Genomic DNA, 19,753 nt, shown 5'->3' on the forward strand with positions numbered 1-19,753 from the left:
CTATTTTTCCAGATTGTATATAGAATATTTTGCATTTTTAAATTCTCTTTTGGTCTCCTTTAGGTCCATAATATATTGGCTGAAATGGTTATGGGTGGAATGGTTTTGGAGACCAATATGAATGAAATTGTCACTCAGATTGATGCTCAAAATAAACTGGAGAAATCTGAGGTAAGAGGGATGCACTGTGTAGTTTCTAAACTAAAAACAGATTTGTAGTAAATGCATGCTATATAATGCTCTTTGTCCTTAATAGAAAACTAAATAGTGTAAACTGCCTGCTTATAGTGCCAAAAATTTGCAGTGTATCTCAGGGTATTGTGCCTTTCAGCAGAAGTAATAAACTGCTTAGTTGCTGCAGGTTAGATTTTGCTTTTTGTATCTAATTGCATTGTGCACCATTGCTATTAAGATACTTCTGTAGTTCTTTATGTTTCTGTTGTAGAAAACCTTCTAGTTCCAGCCTACTTGTTATGCTGAACTAGTGACTTCAGCACTTAAATGAAATTAGGTAAAGAAACAAAGTGTGTCTTCAAAGACTACATATTCCTGTGTGATAGTATGTTTCTAAACATCTGAAATAAATAGCAGCAGTAATACTGCAACACAAGGAAATAAATTGGACTGAAGTGGACTAGGTAGACTTTAAAGCCCAGTTTTAGACACTTCAAAGTAAATATGAATTCCACAATTTTGATAATCTGAACCTTTGGTCTTCAGTGAGTGAGAAAATTGTATTTGGTATTTGTCCATAATGGGCTGAGTGAGGTATCACACAAGAGTTTTGGGAATACTTTTTCAATTCAACAATTGTTTAATTTGTGTTTAGGAAAGACATTTGGATTAAGAAAGGATCTTAGAATTACTTTATCTTTGATACAGAATATTACTGTCTCATTAATGTCACCATATGTGCCTTGTAAGCCAAAATGCTGCTAATATATCTTTGCTAAGTCTGTGCTGGATTCTAAATGATGAGAGTAATTCCAGAGAGGAATTCACCAAAGCAGTAATATCCAAGTTTCTAAACAAGCCTTTGCTTGTATTGAAGACTTTCTAAAGTGGAGGTCAGCTGAGCAGACTGAAATCTTCGAGGTGGCATATATATGAACTAAATGGCATTTTAGGAGAGGACCCCGAGAACTTCTTAGTTCTAACTGAAGTGCAGTAAAGAGAAAAATTAATTTTTCAGCTTTTTTTTGTGGTACAATGTATACTGTTCTTCTGATTCTGCAGTCTCAAGCTGTGCCACCTGAAGTTTTTTTAATACATTTAATAATTTGTTTTGCACAACTTCCAAACTATATCCAAGAACAGGACAACAACATGTGAAAAACAAGAAAAAGCTAGGTATGATATGACGCAGTACATAGCAATATGCATCTGAAAGGATTCTGTAGTAGATTTTGAGCATATCCAAAGTGTTCATTTTAATATTTTTCTCACACTCAGAATGAAACAGTGATCACAGAGATTAATATTTGGAGTTATTCTCATAATTATTTAATATATTTGAATAACTTCTGTATACATACATTTTTCCTTATTTGATAAAAAAGTAGCTGTGTTCCCAAAAGCTGAACTTGCTCAGCAGCTGTGTTCTACCATGTATTAGGTACATATTGCTTCTATCTGAAAGCATTTTATTCTGTAAATTCTGTTCCTAAATCAACTATAGACCAATCTCTTGACTAGTTTTCTGAAACACATCGATTCAATGCAGCCAGCTGCAATACTTGCTGTCTTCCATTATTCATCCACAAGTCATTCCTTCTTTTAAGAGCTTTTAGTATAAAAGTAGACTGTAGATGATCTGAAAAAAAAACACATATGACTTGAAGTATATACAAAGCAAGAGGAACTTGTTCCTTTACATTCAGCAATGAATTATAGAAGGTAAAGAAGTAGCAGTGATAAATTAAAACACTTGGTGACTGGGATGAAGCAGAACATTACATAATCTGCTCACCACAAATACTTTCATTTTCCTTAGTTCAGTGACTATTTCTTTTCAAATTTAACGGTTACTGTAATGCTGAGATACATCACAATACCTGATAATTATTTCTTTAGATCATTAATAATTTGTTTTATGTATATCCCCCAAAAATTCCTGATTGCTATTTCTTTTGCTTTTGTATTTTTGATCAAGATTTTAAATCTTCAAGTATGTCTTTCCTGAACACATATTTTCAAGACACAAGCAACTCCATGTGAATCAAAATAAGTAATAACTTTATAAATTTTGAATGCTGGTCACTAAGAAATCAAAACTAGTGAATCTTCTTTGTTTTCGTTAATTAAAAAAAAATAAAATTTAGAAATTAGTATTGATGTAGTCCATAGTTTAGAGGAGTGCCGCCTGTGCCCCACAGCACTGTTGCTTTAGTCCCTTTGGCTCTTAGACCACCATCATACCTCTTGCATTTACAAAGCAGCTATTTTAAGGTTAAATTGCCTTTTCTTTTATAGCTGAAATGATGAAACTAATAAAGCTGTAACTGGGTTACATTTTCAGAAATACTTAAGTTTTTATTGTGCCCATCTGGCTTTCAGTAATACACAAAATATAGCTATTTAACATCAGGTATTTGATTAGTTGTGCACTAGGTTTCTAACCAGGCTTTCAGTTAGAATTTAGTGAAGAAGACTGAATGTATTTATTAAATTCACATATATTTGATCAAAGTTATCAGCTCGAGTAATTTGTGAATATTTTCAACAGAGATTAATTAAACCAATATAAGGGAATCCCCTAGCTTTGATTTGTGATTCAGCTAATATTGTTTGGATGGGCTATAAAAGAAACTATTTATACCCTGAGAAATGTTGTCTTATATGCATTTCCCTGCCTTTCAGTTTAGTGTTAATCTGTGAATGGGTTTCTGGTCAATTCTAAAGCCAAAGAATCATTGTGATAAAGGGAGGGAATTTGGGAGAGGGGTCCTTGGGATTTTATTCTGAGCTTCTGGGAGTATTGTAGGTAAACCTGGGCTACCTCTTCTCTATTTGGAGTGTTCAACTGCATATGATTTAGATTTTTAAACTGGGCCTCATTTTTTCTGAACCTCCTGATCTTTTCTGGCTCTTTCCATTCTTCTCTCTTACAGACCTTTATCTTTCAGTCTCCCAGACAGGACAGGTAGACAAAGGTATTGCTGACTTTTAGAAAAAAATGTATTTTAACAAAAAGGGAAAGCAAAATGATGTCAAAGGCAATAAATTACGTAGGCCAGACTCAAAAATTATGTGTAAAAATACCCATATTAGTCCTTGTAGCCTACTTTTTGTGCTAGTTTCTTGTAGTTCCCTCATCTTTTTATTGGCTATAGTGTATTTTACTAGCTTTTCATTGACATCATTTTTTTTTTATTTCTCTTCCTGCATTTTAGAATTTTAACTTTTCTTTGTATCATTGTTAAGAAACAAAGGACTATGAACTTGTGTGAATATTTGCCAAAAATGCTGTGAAATTAATGTCAATAAAAAATGAACACACAGATAACAAGATAGGATGACATAATATAAATAACTTCTTTGTTGGGTGAATTTTGTCCCTGATAATCTAAAATAAGTAATATGAGCTCTTTTGCTTCACCATTTAGTATTTCCAGATAAAAACAAAGAACTTTTACCTGCTTGCAAGGAGAAGTTTCAGAGTTAGCTTCAGGTGGATGAAACACTAAAAATCCCACCACCAAAACCAACGAACTGAAATAGGTCTGTATAGAGAGAATAAAATTATCAGTGCAATTTGTAAAGACGGTGTAGAAATTCCAAAGTTGATCATCTAACCTTAAGTAGGTTGAACATAAAATGAGAAGGGCTGTCAGCATATACTCAACTTCAGATGCACATTTGCTGTCATTATAATCCGAATGTCTGGATTTTGCCCTAAGATATCCTAGTACTGCAGTCCCTGAACATGAATGTTAACAAAGAACAGAAAAAAAGAGAAGGAAATTGTAAGTTTGAAGTTCAGTTTATGGTCAATGTCAGCTACCATTTGTTGTTTGAAACATTTAGTTTAGCTCAACAGTTTGAATGATCAGTCAGTGTTAATGGCAGTACTTGAAAATTAATTTCCACTTGTTTTAAGTCTCTGTGTATTCAAACTGAAGGTATTTTAAATAGGTGGAATCTTCAGCAATTGAAACTTATTTAATTTATGAATAGCTTTGCTGTTTACTTTTTATGTGATCTTCCTAGAATAGTGTACTGCAATACCCTTGAGATTTAACAAATATAACTCCACAACTGGACTTAGTAGCCCTGAGTTGTAAAAGCATTAGCTAAAAATAGTTCTTGGTAACGTGCGACATTTTAACCTAAATTTGAAGTATGCTACAGCACATGAAGAAAATCAAGGACGTGACCTTTATCTGCCTAAGATGTTAACTAGCACTTGTAACATACAGTCCGTATTTCACTGGTAGCACTAGGGAGCTTGATCTCAGATTTTTGGTTTAGTTTCTTTTTTGTTTCTGTTTTTCTTTTTGTGCAAAGCTACTTTTCTTTTTCTGTGTTCTGCGCACGCATACTCTGTTTTTATTTTTGGGTCTGGCAATGAAAAACAAACAAAGAAATAATTAATCATTCCCATCCATTACTCTTTTTGTGATTCAAGTGCTTAAAATTTCTAAGAGTATGTCTTAAGTCTTCTTATCTGTTTGGCCTCATTTTGATATACTTGCAGACTTCATTTTGGTTTTTCTCTAATTACGTTCATTTATTTAACCTCATGAGCAGGGGACATGATCATTCCTTTATATTATGTATCACATCCTTTCATGATTTCATATCCCTGCTGCTTTGAAGTTATACTTGTTCTGAAAAGAAGCATTGCTATGAAACACCAGCAGCAGAGAGGTCCTAGTGCCTCTAAGTATCTGGAAAAGGGTGGCTTATTTTGCAGCGTTAGCCTTCATTATTTTGTTTTCCAGTAGGCTGTGTTTTTTTATATATTTATTTTAGTGCTAGCTAGCTCTGTGTAGAGTTATTTGGGATGACAGTTGGAACATTTTTATTTGTATATGCATATTAACAATGTTTGTGATGTGCAATACTTTACCCAAATGGTCTGAATTTCTTTTTGAAGAGTAAAACAAGGTTGGTGGGATCTCACTGATATGAAGTTACCAGTTGGGCATTCTAAGAAAGGATGATGATAAGAACAAAGAAAATTGATTCCTATGGTGATTAATAATGACCTAAGTAAATTAATGACAGTTTATGTTTCTCACTTGGTAGATTAGGACCAGTAGAGTAAAAATCCTGCTATTAAATGTGTCTATTTCAATCTATGAAATAGTGTCTTCTTTTGTTTATATGGTATTGCTCTTTAAAAGTATATGAACATGCTTACAAGCATTTTTTTGCAATAATGGAACCTAAAATTTTAATATGCAGTGTGTCAACATTAAAGCACATCCTTCAACAACAAATGAAATTTAGAGTACAAAGGAGCTGCAGCAAAACTGTGTTGTATTGGCTTATTGTTATCCCAACTGTATGCAATTCATATTGTCTTTCTGAAATTGCATTAATTATGTCTTAAGAATTTTTAGTTTCACTTGCTTTAGTCATTTGCTTGCTGTGACAGACAATTCATCATTCACTGCATGTTTGAAGCTTGCTACATGTTTTGTTTTTTCAAGTGGAGCAGTTTTTTCTTAGCACATCACCAACTTACCTGCTGAATTACATGATAACAAAGGCAGGTGAAGCTTGTTGAGTTCAGTGTTACAATGGAAGCTGTATTAATCAGGGGTCTCTAGAATATGCCTCAAAAGCACATGGGGCTGAAAGTGCTTACTTGTTGTACCTTTGTATTTGTAAATACAGTTCACTTCCAGTAAAAGAAGTGGAAGGACTGCGTACAATCATTTGAATTGTATTCGTTATCCCCAGCTTGGGAGTTCAAGTGCTTTTCAGTCATTTTGTCCATTAGATATTTTTTATGAGCTGTTTGCTTTCTCTTAGAAATGCTGTGTAACTGTATTGTGCTTGATAGGGTGAACATTAATTGTGCTAAATAGCATTCTACTATGCATTTTATGTATCCACTATTCTACAAATTCACTTAATACAGAGAATTCCAGGAGAAGAGAATGTAATAGTTTGAAAATCTCTACTCCAGCATCTGACAGTGAACAATAATCTTGCTGTCAAAAAAAGAGGTAATCTAACAATCACAGCAGTTTTGTCAGGGATCTTCATTGATCTTGATCCAGAATGGTGCTCATGAAACATGACTGTTGGAAGTTATGACTGTGTAGCGGGGTGGAAGGGCAGTGATTGTGTCAATTGTGGTATTTTTAATAGTTCTCAATTGTGTCTCCATTGTATCCAATGCCATTGGGGTGGGAGGCAGGGACTGTAAGTCTGTATAAAGAGGATAGTAGCAGGTAGGTAAAAATAATAACCAGTTACACTAAAAATGTTATTTGTCCATTATGAATAAATAACTTTCATTAAATTAGGGTAAAGAATCTCCATACAAGTCACACAGAAGGCACGTCTCCTTTGAATTGCCAGCCATGCTCTACCATGCCATTACTTATATTTTTCTGGTTTCCCATTGTTTCAGTTATAGATTGTATAATCATTGCTTTTAATTACTGTTTTCATCTTCTTTGTGGAAAACAGTTTACACTGCCCCATTTTGCTTAATGAATTTTTCTTCCATTACTGCAAATAGAATTTAGAGGATTAAAAGTATTTACTGGTTTATCCAATTAGATTTCACTGGAAGTTACCTCTTGATTTAAAATTGGTATTTCCAAGTTCTCAGATCGGACAGGACAGTGTTGGGCATCTTCATGCCTTCTGCACTGTTTTTTTAATAAATAGAAAGAAATTGCAATGTCTAATACTGCTCCTTTAACTTATTGCAGATTCAGGGATGCAGATTTTGGATACTTTAATTTCTTAATATTGCTAGTGTTAGGTCCAAGTTTTCCCCTTTAAGAAAATACTGCTATTGAAAGAACAGTAGTGAATGAAGTGAATGACCTGATAGATTTGGTGATGTTAAGGAAAATGAAGGAAAAAGAGAGTTTCAAATACTTCTTTGCAACTTTTGAGTTTTACTTAGTCTGTATTTCTGAGAACTGATAATTTGGATTATGTCAGGGCCAAAATGAGAGCAAATTTGATGACATCAGAGATGCAGTTTTCTGAGCTATCTTCTCTGCCCCCACATGTTTTTCCCAACTTTGGCATGTTTCACATAGGAGGGTTTGACAGGGAAGATATTGTTAATAGATGACTTACAGCTTTCTAGTCTCTGTTTCTTCTTCTGGGAATCAACCCATGACTAAAATCTAGGGATTTATGATGCTTTAACCTTTCCACATAAAGGGTTAGTTCAGAATCAGAAATTTCAATTGGTTTTATTTTGACTTGGGTTATGTTTTTAAGGGGAGAAGGAAGAACAGTAAGTAGGATTTTAAGTGAAAATCTTATCTTAACTTGACTTTATTTCTTATAAGAGTAGTAAAAGGGAGAAAGTACTTTTTTTCATAGCCTTCAAAAAGTAGAGTTGTTGTCTGACAAGTGTGTGGGAAGTCTGTCTCCTTTTGTGCAGTAGACCAGATGGACACTGTGAAAGTCAGGTGTACTCCTCAGTAATTTTACCCTGCACTTGCAGTGAATTTCAGTGAAAACCAAGAATCTCAAAAGGTTATACTTTGAGTGGCAGTCATGTACCAACACTTTTTAATAACCAAATATGACACAACCTTCTCGAAGCTTTGCTGTATTTCTTGTTCAGAAATACTTTGTATGCAAATGGACTGGTTTCTTCAGTCTTTGACAAACCTAAAATTAAAGATCTTCCATTTCTACAGGTTTAGTCTTTTTTTAAACCAATTCCTAGCATCTTGCTTTGTTTCTTGTAGATTGCTCTTTTTTTACTGGACTTGCAAGATGCCACACTCTAAAACTAGTCATTCTGAAAATCACTGTGATTCTTACTGTTTTTGAATATTTTTAATCTTACTTTTAAAACATCAAAATAAAGGTTAATTCTTTTTACATATTCAGAGAATTTGGAATATGATGTCTTTTTCTGCTAATAAGAACCCTTCTTACAAAAATCTTCCATGCTTTTTTATTCCCTTGCAAAAATAAAAATTATTTTTACATTTCTGTGGCAAGCCTGAAGTAAAACCACACTGCAAATTCTAAATTAACATAGAGAATCTAAACTTTTAGGAGAAACATTTCCATACTTAAAAGGAATAGTATGGTTTTTTCACAACATCAAATATAGTAGTAACACTTACCAGTCTTGTTTATTAGTCCTTAAAATAGCAAGGTTTTGAATAGGTGTTTTCAGAAGCAATAGGGGAAGATGATTTTTGGTATGTCTTCAGGTGTCTGAGCTGTAAATTGTTAGCATTTCGTAATATACCTCAGTGTGTGAACTTGGCAGCTACTTTAACTAAAAGCATAACTAAACAGAAATCAGTAATTCTCTATTGTAAAACTTGCATGTTTTCACAGAAGGGCTCTAGATTTATATGCAAAGACACTGCATGCAGTAGAGAACTTTAATAAAAAAGAGGTGCTATTTAATTTAATAGTTTAATTTAGCATAACTCTGTTGTTGTGTAATGCTCAAGGGGATGCAGATATGTTAGTGTATAATTAGTTACTGTGGGACAACAGGTTATTCTAGTTTGTCTGGAGAAATAATCTGTCTGCATGCTCTTCATCAACCACAAATGCAAGGTGTTTATCCTTTTCATCCTTGTCTAAGTCACTTTGGAATACCTCTGTGTGTAAATATATATATGTATTTTTGTCAGTGTATATATATACACACGTGTGTGTATGTGCGCGTGTATGTGTTTGGTCATTGATTTGACTGATATTCAGCACCTTGTTACTTTGAGGTTACTTATTCTGAGCCTGTAACCAGTGCTAGTCAAGTGTGAGCCACTTGAACTTTTAGAATAGGTCAGAGTAAAGGCAGCACACTGGACACCCAACACCTTGAGACTGTCTGTTCTGTAACATGCACATTACATGTGCTTGGATAAGTCTCTTGTTCCTTCCTCTCATACTTTTCCATCCAGTTGACATTACATGTTTTACCATATAAAAAGGAATATGTGAACTGTTTTCTCTTTCTGGTTTAATATTTCCAAGTAACCCATTTCATTCCAAACACAATTACCATGTGGTTTTTCTAATTGTGTAACCATGGAAATACTTGAAAAGTTAGTTGTCTTTGTAGATTTCTGATTAATCTTCTTGTAACTGACTTTGCCTGACTTACATTTTTCCTCACTTTATATACAGGCTGGTTTAGCAGGAGCTCCAGCCCGGGCTGTTTCAGCTGTAAAGAATATGAATCTGCCAGAGATCCCAAGAAATATTAATATTGGTGACATCAGTATAAAAGTACCAAATCTGCCTACTTTTAAATAACATGACTGCTCCAGGTAATACCAAGGAAGAAATGTAATAGAGATTTACTGCATAATTGTTTACTAAATAAACATGTCTAGCTTTTACTGTTTGGATAAAACTCAAGGTACTGCATAGACATAACCTGAAAAATCAGTGTGTGGAGTTGAATGTTGCTTTTGTCTTGTTTGTGAAATAAAAAGGAAAGGGGTAGTTCCCATGTGATTTCTAAATTACATTCCTATGCCCTTGCAAGGCATATCACTGTGTCTCAGCTGCTACAGTATTTTGGGGAGGTATTCAAGATGTTCCTTACTTTGTATAACCTAAAATGCTGAGGTTTTTTGTAGATTGACCAAAGTCTATAATTAGTGCATTCTTTAACTACTTCTGTTTGTCATGATTATTTAAGACTTAAGTGCAAATGCTGCATGAATACATTTAACTCATGTTTTGTTTAAATAAAATCATAACAAACTGGACTTCGAAATACCTGTTTTTTTGAAGTCTGCTGTTTGCAATAAACCACGTTATTTCCTATTCATGGAGCCAATTGACTATATATAAATACTGTTGTAGCAGACATTGATGTTGCAGTTTAATTTCTGAAGGGCTTACACAGGGGTATTGTGCTGAACATACCGGCTCTCTACATTTCTCACAAAAGCTGTTCATTATTATACTAAAGGAAAAAACTGCCTTTACCGAAGATCTGATTACTTTTGTTTACATATACATGTAGATACTTACACAATCTGATAGACTTTCACTAATGGTCTGACTTTGTTTTGGGGACAAATGGGCCCTGTCATTGCTTATGTTGTGAGAAGCACAGAATGGGCTGAGGACAATATATTTGGGCAGCTCAAACCTGTACATGAGAGTCTGTCAAATAATGTGATAAAGAAAGGCACTCTGGAAAGAGAACTGGGGATACTTTAATAGGGCCTCTGTGCCTGATGACATTTGTGATTCTCTACTTTGAGAATTAGATTTATGAGACACATTATTGTCAAGATCTCAGAGAAATCTAAGTGCTATCACCTCTGCGTAAGTTGCTCAGCTCTTAAACTCTTCTGTGATTTAAAAAAAATAAAAGGGGGATAGTGATTGTTTTTTATAATCATGCTCTTAACCTATGTGTGATGTACAAGTCTGTTTTAATGAATAATAAAAATATAATTGAGATATTTAAGAACTCCTGCAAAGCCTTTTTTTTCCTCCAAAGAAGTATTTAGTTCATACTGTACATGAAAATGCAATAATACTGTATCAAGAATCACAGCTCTCAGAGCTAGTCTGAGTGGTCCTGCATTACTTCAGGGATTTGGATGTGATGTAAACTCAGTATTGTATTCCCTTCAGTTGAATATTAAGACATAGTCTGTAGGATAAGCTTTGAAGTACATCACATTTTCTGTTTGATCAACAGTAGCTAACATATTTTGGGAGCATTTGAAAGAGAAAAAAAAAGGAGAAATTACTTCTGACGTAGAAAATCTGATATGATCCGAGGAATTTTAATGTATTTCTTAAGGTGGGGGGTGGGGGGAGAACAACAACTTAATGTATATTCTTTGTATTACATTTAGTAGACATCGACTGATATACACCATTTAAAAAATGCTTTTGAAAACGGAATGGCTCTCTCCCAACCTCTCGAAAAGAATATTCATCCAAGTGAACTTTCTTAGTTTGAGGCTTCCAAAAATTTCAGATGGAATTTAAGTAATTAACTGCCTCTTTATCATTTTACCAAATAAATTGAGAGAGCAAAACATGGGGCCATTTTTTCCCCCCTTGTGAGGTATTCCTTAGTATTCCCGAATTTGACATCTTAGTACAAAACTGAATCTCATCATTTCACCTGCTTTTGCCTACTTTTGTTTATCTTCTTAATGCTTGGCACATGTGACATTGAAAGTAAAGATGTTGAAAGCTTTCCTCACTGTTGCCCCTGTTGTGATATGGTTAGTTCTCCTGCAAAAGGAGAAATAGGACATTTTGAAACATTTGGTACTCTGACCTACAGAATGTTCTTTGGGCTATTTGTTAAAGCAACTCAAAATTTCAGAAATTCTTCTGAGTCCTCTATTTTTGTCTAACTTTCTTCCCTCTATTTCTTTTTCAGATTTGTAAGCTTATGTAGTTAAATTTTTTTTTATTCCTTGCAGAGAAATATTTTGTCTTTATTTGGATGAAACACCCAATAGAAGGTTATGTCTGAGATGCCTCTTGACGTGAAGCATATTTCAGATTAACTTCCAGCCTGTCTTTCATTTTAGTGATCTAGGTTCACTAGGTTCTTTGCTTTTAACAATTATATGGCTATTCTAAATTATTTTGGTTTAGTTTTATGGGTTTTATAACTGTTGTCTGTGCTGCTTTTTTCTGACCTGATGTGTCTTCTGCCAAAAGACTTTTTCTCTGGACAGCTCTTCTATTGATACCAGGCTTTTCATGAAGCTTCTCTGGACTAGCCAACAAATACTTAATGTGAGGCTGTAGCTCAGAGCTGGTGCTTCCTTATTCAGACGATCTTTAGATGGGAAGAAACACTTTATCAGATTTTTCACAGTAAAATTGCACTCCTTTCAAAGACAAATTCTCATCCATAGAAGAGCCTCAATTGTAGCACTTTCCCCTCAAACAAACACTGATGCTATGACTATGTTGGCTTCCTCTGGGTAGCTGAACCTGTCTGCTTGCCACCCCTTTGCCAGAGGAATATCTTTATTTTGCCTGGGGAGGTACTGTCCTCTTACCATGTCGTTACACACTGCTGGGAAGAGGGGATACTTGCTTAATAGAAATAATGGAAATAGTATTCTTTCCCTTTACCTTCTAATGCTTGCCTTGTGTCATATTCAGGTATTCATAGGCTTGCCACAATGTTGATCTGCTTTTGTTCTTCGCCTTCATGAGAATTATGTGCCTTTTGAATTCTATCTCCTATTTCATCAATTTCCTCTCAACCACTGCTTAGGATTTAAAATGGAAACAAAATGTGGAATCTAAATTATTAAGCTCTTGATTATGAATTTAAATGTTTTTAATGCTTTTATAACAGAAAAACCTACCCTTAGCAGATATAGGTGTTTGTATATATATATATATGTCTGTATAACATCAGTCTTTTGCACATTGTTAAAAAGGAGAAAAGGTAATCTTGAGTCATCCGGCACCTGCAGAAGACAGGCAACTAATTTGCCATTCTCCAAATCCATAGGGCCTGCCTTTTAAGTGGTATTGTTAAGTCTACCAGCACGTGTAAATGAATCACTGAAAACCATTTTTCCTAACTCCAGGCCTCTCTTAGAACTGCAAAATGGATTCTTCTAAACAAATAAGGCAGAAAGGATAGTATTTCAGTAGGATGAGTGGGCATTATCATCTGCCTCCATAGGCCTGGAACAGAGCAGCTAGTTTTCCTACTGGGGCAGGGGCAGTGAGTACTGCTGAAAAAACATTTGGCTTTTCTTTTGTTGAAAGGTAAGTATCTCATGTTGGCAGAGAATGCTGTCTGTGGTATCGGCAGCACAGACAGTGCACATGCTGTGTCATTGTGTTCCTCTCTCCTCCCTGGACACCACTGTTTTTAATATATTATGGGGAAAGGGGAAAATTTTACATTACAATTGTATACAGAATTCCTCCTCTTTAACAGCTGTTGCTGCTGAGATTCATTCTGCTTGACATGGGTGGGTGGAGGAAAGTGTCATTTGTTGCAAAGAGAAACAGGTTCAAGCCAAAAATTGAAATTGCTGCTGCCTTCCTGTGAGCTCATTTGACCTTTTCTTTCTAGCAGCACATTTCTATTAATGCTAAAATTAGTCCTGAGTTTTACTTAGGCCTGTGATAGTCAAATGAGAACTTGCTAAAGTTCTAAGGGTAACCTCATAAAACTCCTTGATACAGAATTATAGCATATGCAGGGCATACTGAAGGAATTGTCTGCTTATAACTGTTAAAGAAAAACAGAGGCTAGGTCTTGCAGAAAATATATTTCTCAAATTCTGCACAGAATATTCACAATTTTTAGGAGAAACAAGGAAAGCAACCAAGTACTGCCAAAACCTGACTGAAGGTGAACAATTAATTTCACAAAAAGTACTGTTTTGTTATTTGCTGTTAACAACTACCGTAACAAATCAAAAATCTTTTTCCATTGAGGAAAATGATCTGTCCTTGCAATTTTTGGTGTTCAGTGGTTACCCCAAAATACTCGATTAGTGCTTTCATTCTATGGGCAAGAACACAAAGGTAGTTAATCTGCAATGTTAGCTTGGCAGCCAGATCTCTTGTGTGCTGGTTTTGGTTTTGTGGCACAGTAGAAGTACAGTGTGACCTGGGAGCAACCACAGGTCAAGACACCCTCTCTTTGCACAGAGCAAATATGCCCATGATTGGAATCCTAGGGATATTGGAGTTGATCCAGCATCCATCCCATGAGGCAGACTGACAGGCACACTTGTGTGACATATTCCACTGCTTTCCTGCCCAGTTGGGCTTTTCTGAGCCTCAGCAGCACACACAGACTTTGGGTATCCCTTTCTATGCTGGCTCTGCTGTACAACCAGCCAGAAAGGCTGCTGGAGGAGTGGAGCAAATCCCTCTCCAGATTCTTTCTGAACAGGACTATAAGCTTGTTACCAGAGCTGCATATAAACACAGGCCTGTAACGACAGCTGTGAGCTGCTTAGATAGACACCTTTCAGTAGCCTCCTTGTTTTTTGCTTTTACAGATAAATCCATAGACCTTCTTCTCATAAGATTATTAGGACTCGGCCAGCAGAGTTGCTGTGGAACGTGAGTTGAATGTCACAGGTTGGGACGTGTGCTGGGTAACTGCATGACCTGTGTGCATGGTAGGATACCTGTGTGATCAGCACTCTCTGTGTGCGCCTGAGAAACTTCACTGATGTAGCCACAGTGTGTGGCACCCACATTTTCCCCTCTAAAGGGCCATCTGAACAAGTTTGGCCCAGCAGTCTGTAGAAGAGAGAAGCAAAACTGAAATGGACTGTGCATTTGCAATAGTCATTGCAATAATTTGCTCTGCTGATACGTGTCAGAACAGCAAAAATCTTTCACAATTCAAACAGCCATCCCATTCCCAAGTGAGGTCCTGTTTTATTTCATGTGAGAGCTGTTTGGGCCATAGTACAGAACTCATGATTCCTTTCCTTTCCTGAGACACTGTGACATATCGTGTGTCATTGCTTGTCTGCCTCTCATACAAAGTCTGTTTCCACAGGGAGGCCTGTCTGTGTCTGTCTGTCTTTTGTGTGTTTTCAGGACGGGTGCTACAGCCAAGTCCAGCAGGGCACATCCTGCCTGCTGTCCCTCCTCAAGGTGTTGAGCAGTCATTCAAGATGTGATTGTGCTGGCAACATGTAAAACATAAATTGAAACTGAGAAGACAGTGAGTTGAGATTACGTGTTAGGAAAGCATTCTTTACTGGCTGGGTGGTGAGGCAGTAAAACAGGTTGCCCACTGAAGTTGTGGATGCCCCACCCCTGTAAGTGTGTAATGCCAAGATGGAAAGAGCTCTGAGCAACCTGGTTTAGTGAAATTTGTCCCTGTTCATTGCAGGGGGGTTGGAACTATGTGACGTTTAATGTTCAATCCCAACCATTCAGTGATTCTGTGAATATATTTCTATGAGAATTATGTTAATACTGACATCTGCATCCTGGCTGAGGTTTCCCTTGCTACTTTAAAATCAAGGGCAGGTAAAGGTTGGTTAGAGACAAGCCCCTCTGTGGACCTGCATGCTGGAACCATAGTGCATGCAAAGGAGGGAGAAGGAAAGTTAGTATGAAAGCCTCTTTCCAGAGGGTAATTTGAAACTGCAGTATAGAACTTTTGGTCTCAGGAAGCCTCATGAGGTCCAACAGTTGTCATGGGGGCTATGAGGCTACACAGAAGGCTTAATCCAGGTCTTCTGCAAGAGATGCTATCATAGAGATGATCTGCAGGAAAAAAATTGGCAGGTGGGAGCAGAGAGATTATTTTACAATTTAAAGTCACACAGGAAATCAGAAGGAAGGTAAGAAATAGTGCTCATCCTTTCCCTCATGGCATTAGTACAACAGATTGCAAAAGCTTGCAAGTATTACTCTATTAAATGGGCCTCCTTAGCCTTGGAAATTTCAGTTCTTAGGCATCTGTTACAGCCCATGTAAGTAGTTTAATGCCACTATAATGTTCCTTTAGTTTGGTCTCAGTTTACTAAAATACTTAATAATGTACTTAACCAATATACTTATCCAAAAATATTTATTCAAGTATTGTGAGTTAGCACAACCCAAGTTAACAGCTGTCCCAGCTCTGTCGCCTCCCAGCTTCCTGTGCACTGCCAGCCTGCTTGGAGCGGGGTGGTGTCAGAAAAGGCCTTGCTTGACCCTGCAATACCTGAAATGGGAGTGCTATCTGTGCTGGTTGGTTACAAGTCCAAAACATAGCACCATACATGCTGCTATGAAGAAAATTAAATCTGTCCAAACCAATTCCAAGGGAATAGTAAGAGAAATAGTAGGATGAGGGAAGATGATGTGAGAGGGTAGTAGGTCAATAAGATGTTGTATCATGCATGAAGTCACTATTTTAAATTCATTCTTTCATAAGTATGTATGGTGAAAGGCTTCCTGCTAAATCTCACTTAGGTTTCCCAGGAGGCAAATACCAAAGAGAGGGCTTGAGCAATAAGAAATTGGTAGTTTGCAGAGCAGCTTGGAATGGGTGCTGCCCAAAAGCTATAAGAAAAATGATTGTAATTAAGGTTGTAAAAGAAGAAGGAGCTAAATAGGTCATTTTATACTCTGGGAACAAAAGTGTGATGTAATTGAGAAATCATTTATTGGGTTAAGTGAGAGAGAGAGAAGGAGGGAGAGAAAATAGCCATTGCAAACCCAGGTCTTTTTTGTCTAAAGACAAAAGCAGCAAGCTTTAAACTGCTGAACCAGCTCACGGTTGCTGGTTGATCTAATTTTGCTTTTCTGACAACCATTAATCTAAAGGCAGCATGAGTGATGAGGAAGCTCTAACAAAGATGAATAGAAAACAAATGGATTTAAATCAGAGAAAAGGGAAAACTTGCTGTTTCTTAGTAAGTTCTACATAGTATTAGCAGCATTTGTGAACATAAGAAAGTACTTACACCATGTTTGTGCACTTGCTGATGCAAAACAATGATAGGGCTGCTGTTGGGGTGAATATTCAAGGTATGTAGTGTTAACAGATGAGTTCTCCAGTTTCCCTTTTCCCCTAGCCCACTTCTACCTGTGCTACCTATTAAATAAATGACAGCCTAAAAGGATTCCTTCAGAGTGTATGTCAATTTCAGTGCCAAGACTAGGATTCCCAAGTGATGTTTTCTTTTAAGAAAGTTTCTCTCCTGCCCACCAGAATAATGGATAATGTTCCAGAGTCATTAAGTTTGCTTGGCATCCATGTTTTTCAAGTTTTCAGATATTTCTATTTGTAAAAGTATAAGGATAAGGAAAACAGAGCCTTTTGATCAAAATCAAGAGTAAAAATTACAGTTTGTTTCATACTTGAGAGTCGTATTTAGAAATCCTTCTCTGAGTTTGACTGTAATGGTGTCTATCATCCACTCACTGTTCAGTGTGTGCTGTGACAGTCATACCTGTTCGCAGGAGGACACACTTCTGGATTTTCAAATGTCTCTCCTTGTTCTTCTCACTCATCACTCCTTCCTCATCATTTTTTAGCCAAATATTTCCAAATAAAGTTTGAATATGTTGGGAGGGCTAGAATTGTTAATGGAGATGGCAAGGGTTTTAAGTGAGTTTTCAAAATGAAGGTGCTTTGCTCACTTCCTCCCAAACTGATCCTCTAAATTTTATCTTTTTTGCCAAAAATTGGGTAAAATAGAAACTCCTTAACACAAGTGTAGTATTAAGAAGCAGGCATTCTTTATTTGGGTGGATGCACAGGGACATAGCTCCTCCAAGATCCATTCATGCTGAGTACAGGATTGTTTCTGCTTTTATACTGTATTTTACTTCTGTATTTTACACACATATTGATTGATTGTCCCAGAATAAACATACATATGATAATTATTTCCACAAAGTCATTAACATATTTCCCCTCCCTGTTATTCATGCATTCTTCTGGGGGTTTCTCTGGTGGTCCCTGCTGGTCGTAGACTCCCCTGTTCCAGGTGACCTGGCTGAGTTGGCAGGGCACTGGGGCTGGTGAACTTCCAGTTCTCCTTCTTACACAATGGGCATTGTGCAGTTTTATAGGCCAGTGATTTTGGGGAACAATCATTGTGTTAGCTCACCAGGTGTAGACAATTTATCATCGGGTAACATCTTCATTAGCTGGAGATAATTTGGTGTGTTAGCAGGGAGCTTGGATTCTTCTAGAAGGGATGGGGAAACTGCAGCCTCCCATGAGCCCTTCAATGCACGGCATGTATGAGAGAGCTGAGAATGTGCTTACTGTGGCTTCAGGCTACAGACTCACCCCAGGGTGGATGGCAAAAGCAGAGCTGTGTCTAGACAGCAGCAGGGTGGCTGAATGCAGGGTGTTTCAAGTTAGGGAAAACAGTGAAGAAAATAGTCCATTGCCAGAAGATATGCTAGTAGCTTTTCACTTATTTAAGTCTTTTTGTTACATGTAAATACTGTCCCATATGTTTGGGAGTTCCAGTGACATTTAACGGCCAAAGACCTGTTTAGCATACAGGGTTTCAGCACAGGGCCAGTGCAATTATTATTTTTTTCTGTCCCCAAGTTAATTATTACACCATATGTTTTCTTTGCCTTAGCAAAATTGTTCTCATTCCCCCTTCTTAGCTTCTGAGTTTCTGTATAAAAAAAGGCTCACTTGGAGTTTTTGTAGAGATAGGATTATAATCATCATTGTCATCATTACTATTATTATTCTTCTTATTGATTTAGCAGATGAGGGGTTTGGGGAGGCAGTTTGAGTGAAGCAGTGGTTTATAGGTGATCTGATGGACAGCTTGGGCTCACAACTTTATGTGTGGGAAGACCTCCTAATTCACTTGGTTACAGCACATGTGGGGAGCTGCAGACTCCTCACCCTAACTGGAGACAGAAATGCAACTCTGGTGTTTCTGTGTGAGAGGCCACTAAACTTCCTTGCTTGACATCAGGCAAGAGTGGTTTTGACAAAATCCATTAATTTAATGGATTCAAATGAAAGAAATAGAAAACTTGGGGATGTGAGTGGAAACTGAAAAAAAAAGGAGTTTCTTTGCAAGAAGATAAAAGAAATTAAACACAGTTTGGAAAAAGTGATTTGAGAGAGAGGTGATGGAAAAAGTCATGGGAAGGAGGACAGGCACACAGAGGCCATATGTAGAAATTTCTGAAGAAAAAAATTCCAGAAAGACAGCTCACAAATGTAGGATGGGAGAGTAGGAATCAAGATGCCACTGGAAGACTCTGGACTCTGGCAAAAGGTGAAGTTTGTTAGAGGATTGCCACATGAGAAAATCGGGAGGGGCTGTGGCTTTGCTGCAGAGCCATTTGACTGAATGAACAGTATGGATTCCATCAAGCCCCTGGGGATAAATATTGGTGAAATTCTGTATTTGGATGGCTCTGAAATGTCTTCTCCAGGTGGACAGACTTTTCCATCATAAATGAAATCTTAATACCAAACTCATGTTGTTTCTATTTTGTGAACACAGTAATATAAAATATATACACACATATATATGTGTGTATATATATATATATAAAAACTCAGTTTTATTCATGATAGAGAATTTGCATGAGTTATGTTACCATATTTGCCAAAGTATACAGGTCCAAATGAGTGCTGTACAGCTGCGTAGCCTTTGAGTGAACATGTAAAAGTTGTGTTGTTTTTATTAGTGCATTTTTTTTAGTATAAACTTAAGAGTAAAATGGTACTGCATTCACTTTCTGGTTATGGAATTGTTTGGGTGGAGGGACTAGAAGAGAGAGGAATGTGAATCAAGGTATGGCTCTAGGTGTTATTGTTGATGCCTGTGGAGGAAAATGGGATTGAAGTTGTGTAGGAGTTATTTCTAAGTGTGCAGGATAGGGATTAAGGGGGAGATGAGATAGGCAGGTAGAGAGATACACAGATAAAAGTGCAGTAATTTAATATTCTACTACTTTTTGGAACTCCTTTTATAACTGTAAAAGGTACTTTGTCCAAGATGAATAAATCAAAGTCTTATTTACATGGCAGTTTTGTCAAGATGACTCCACAGTGTACACAGTGAACAAGGAATAAGCACAACTGTCATAATTAAACTTAATGTATCATGGTTTCTCTGCATTTTAAAACAACAAAACTTCT

General features: G+C 36.5%; 1 protein-coding gene across 2 annotated transcripts in view; it reads left to right on the forward strand.

Moving 5' to 3' along the window:
• AP3S1 (adaptor related protein complex 3 subunit sigma 1) overlaps positions 1–10,615 on the forward strand; it is a 28,585-nt gene extending 17,970 nt beyond the window's left edge. Inside the window, exons 5-7 of one of the 2 annotated variants that reach the window (XM_068177074.1) lie at positions 64–171; positions 3,111–3,152; positions 9,310–9,524. In XM_068177074.1, the coding sequence (XP_068033175.1) occupies positions 64–171; positions 3,111–3,146 (144 nt within the window). In that variant the 3' untranslated portion in view covers positions 3,147–3,152; positions 9,310–9,524. Of the gene's footprint in view, positions 1–63; positions 172–3,110; positions 3,153–9,309 lie in introns of both variants that reach the window. The other variant, XM_068177073.1, reaches the window with a different exon arrangement.
• The last annotated feature ends 9,138 nt before the right edge of the window (positions 10,616–19,753 follow it).

This window comes from Anomalospiza imberbis, chromosome Z, assembly GCF_031753505.1.
Source record: "Anomalospiza imberbis isolate Cuckoo-Finch-1a 21T00152 chromosome Z, ASM3175350v1, whole genome shotgun sequence".
Taxonomy (NCBI): Eukaryota; Metazoa; Chordata; class Aves; order Passeriformes; family Viduidae; genus Anomalospiza; species Anomalospiza imberbis.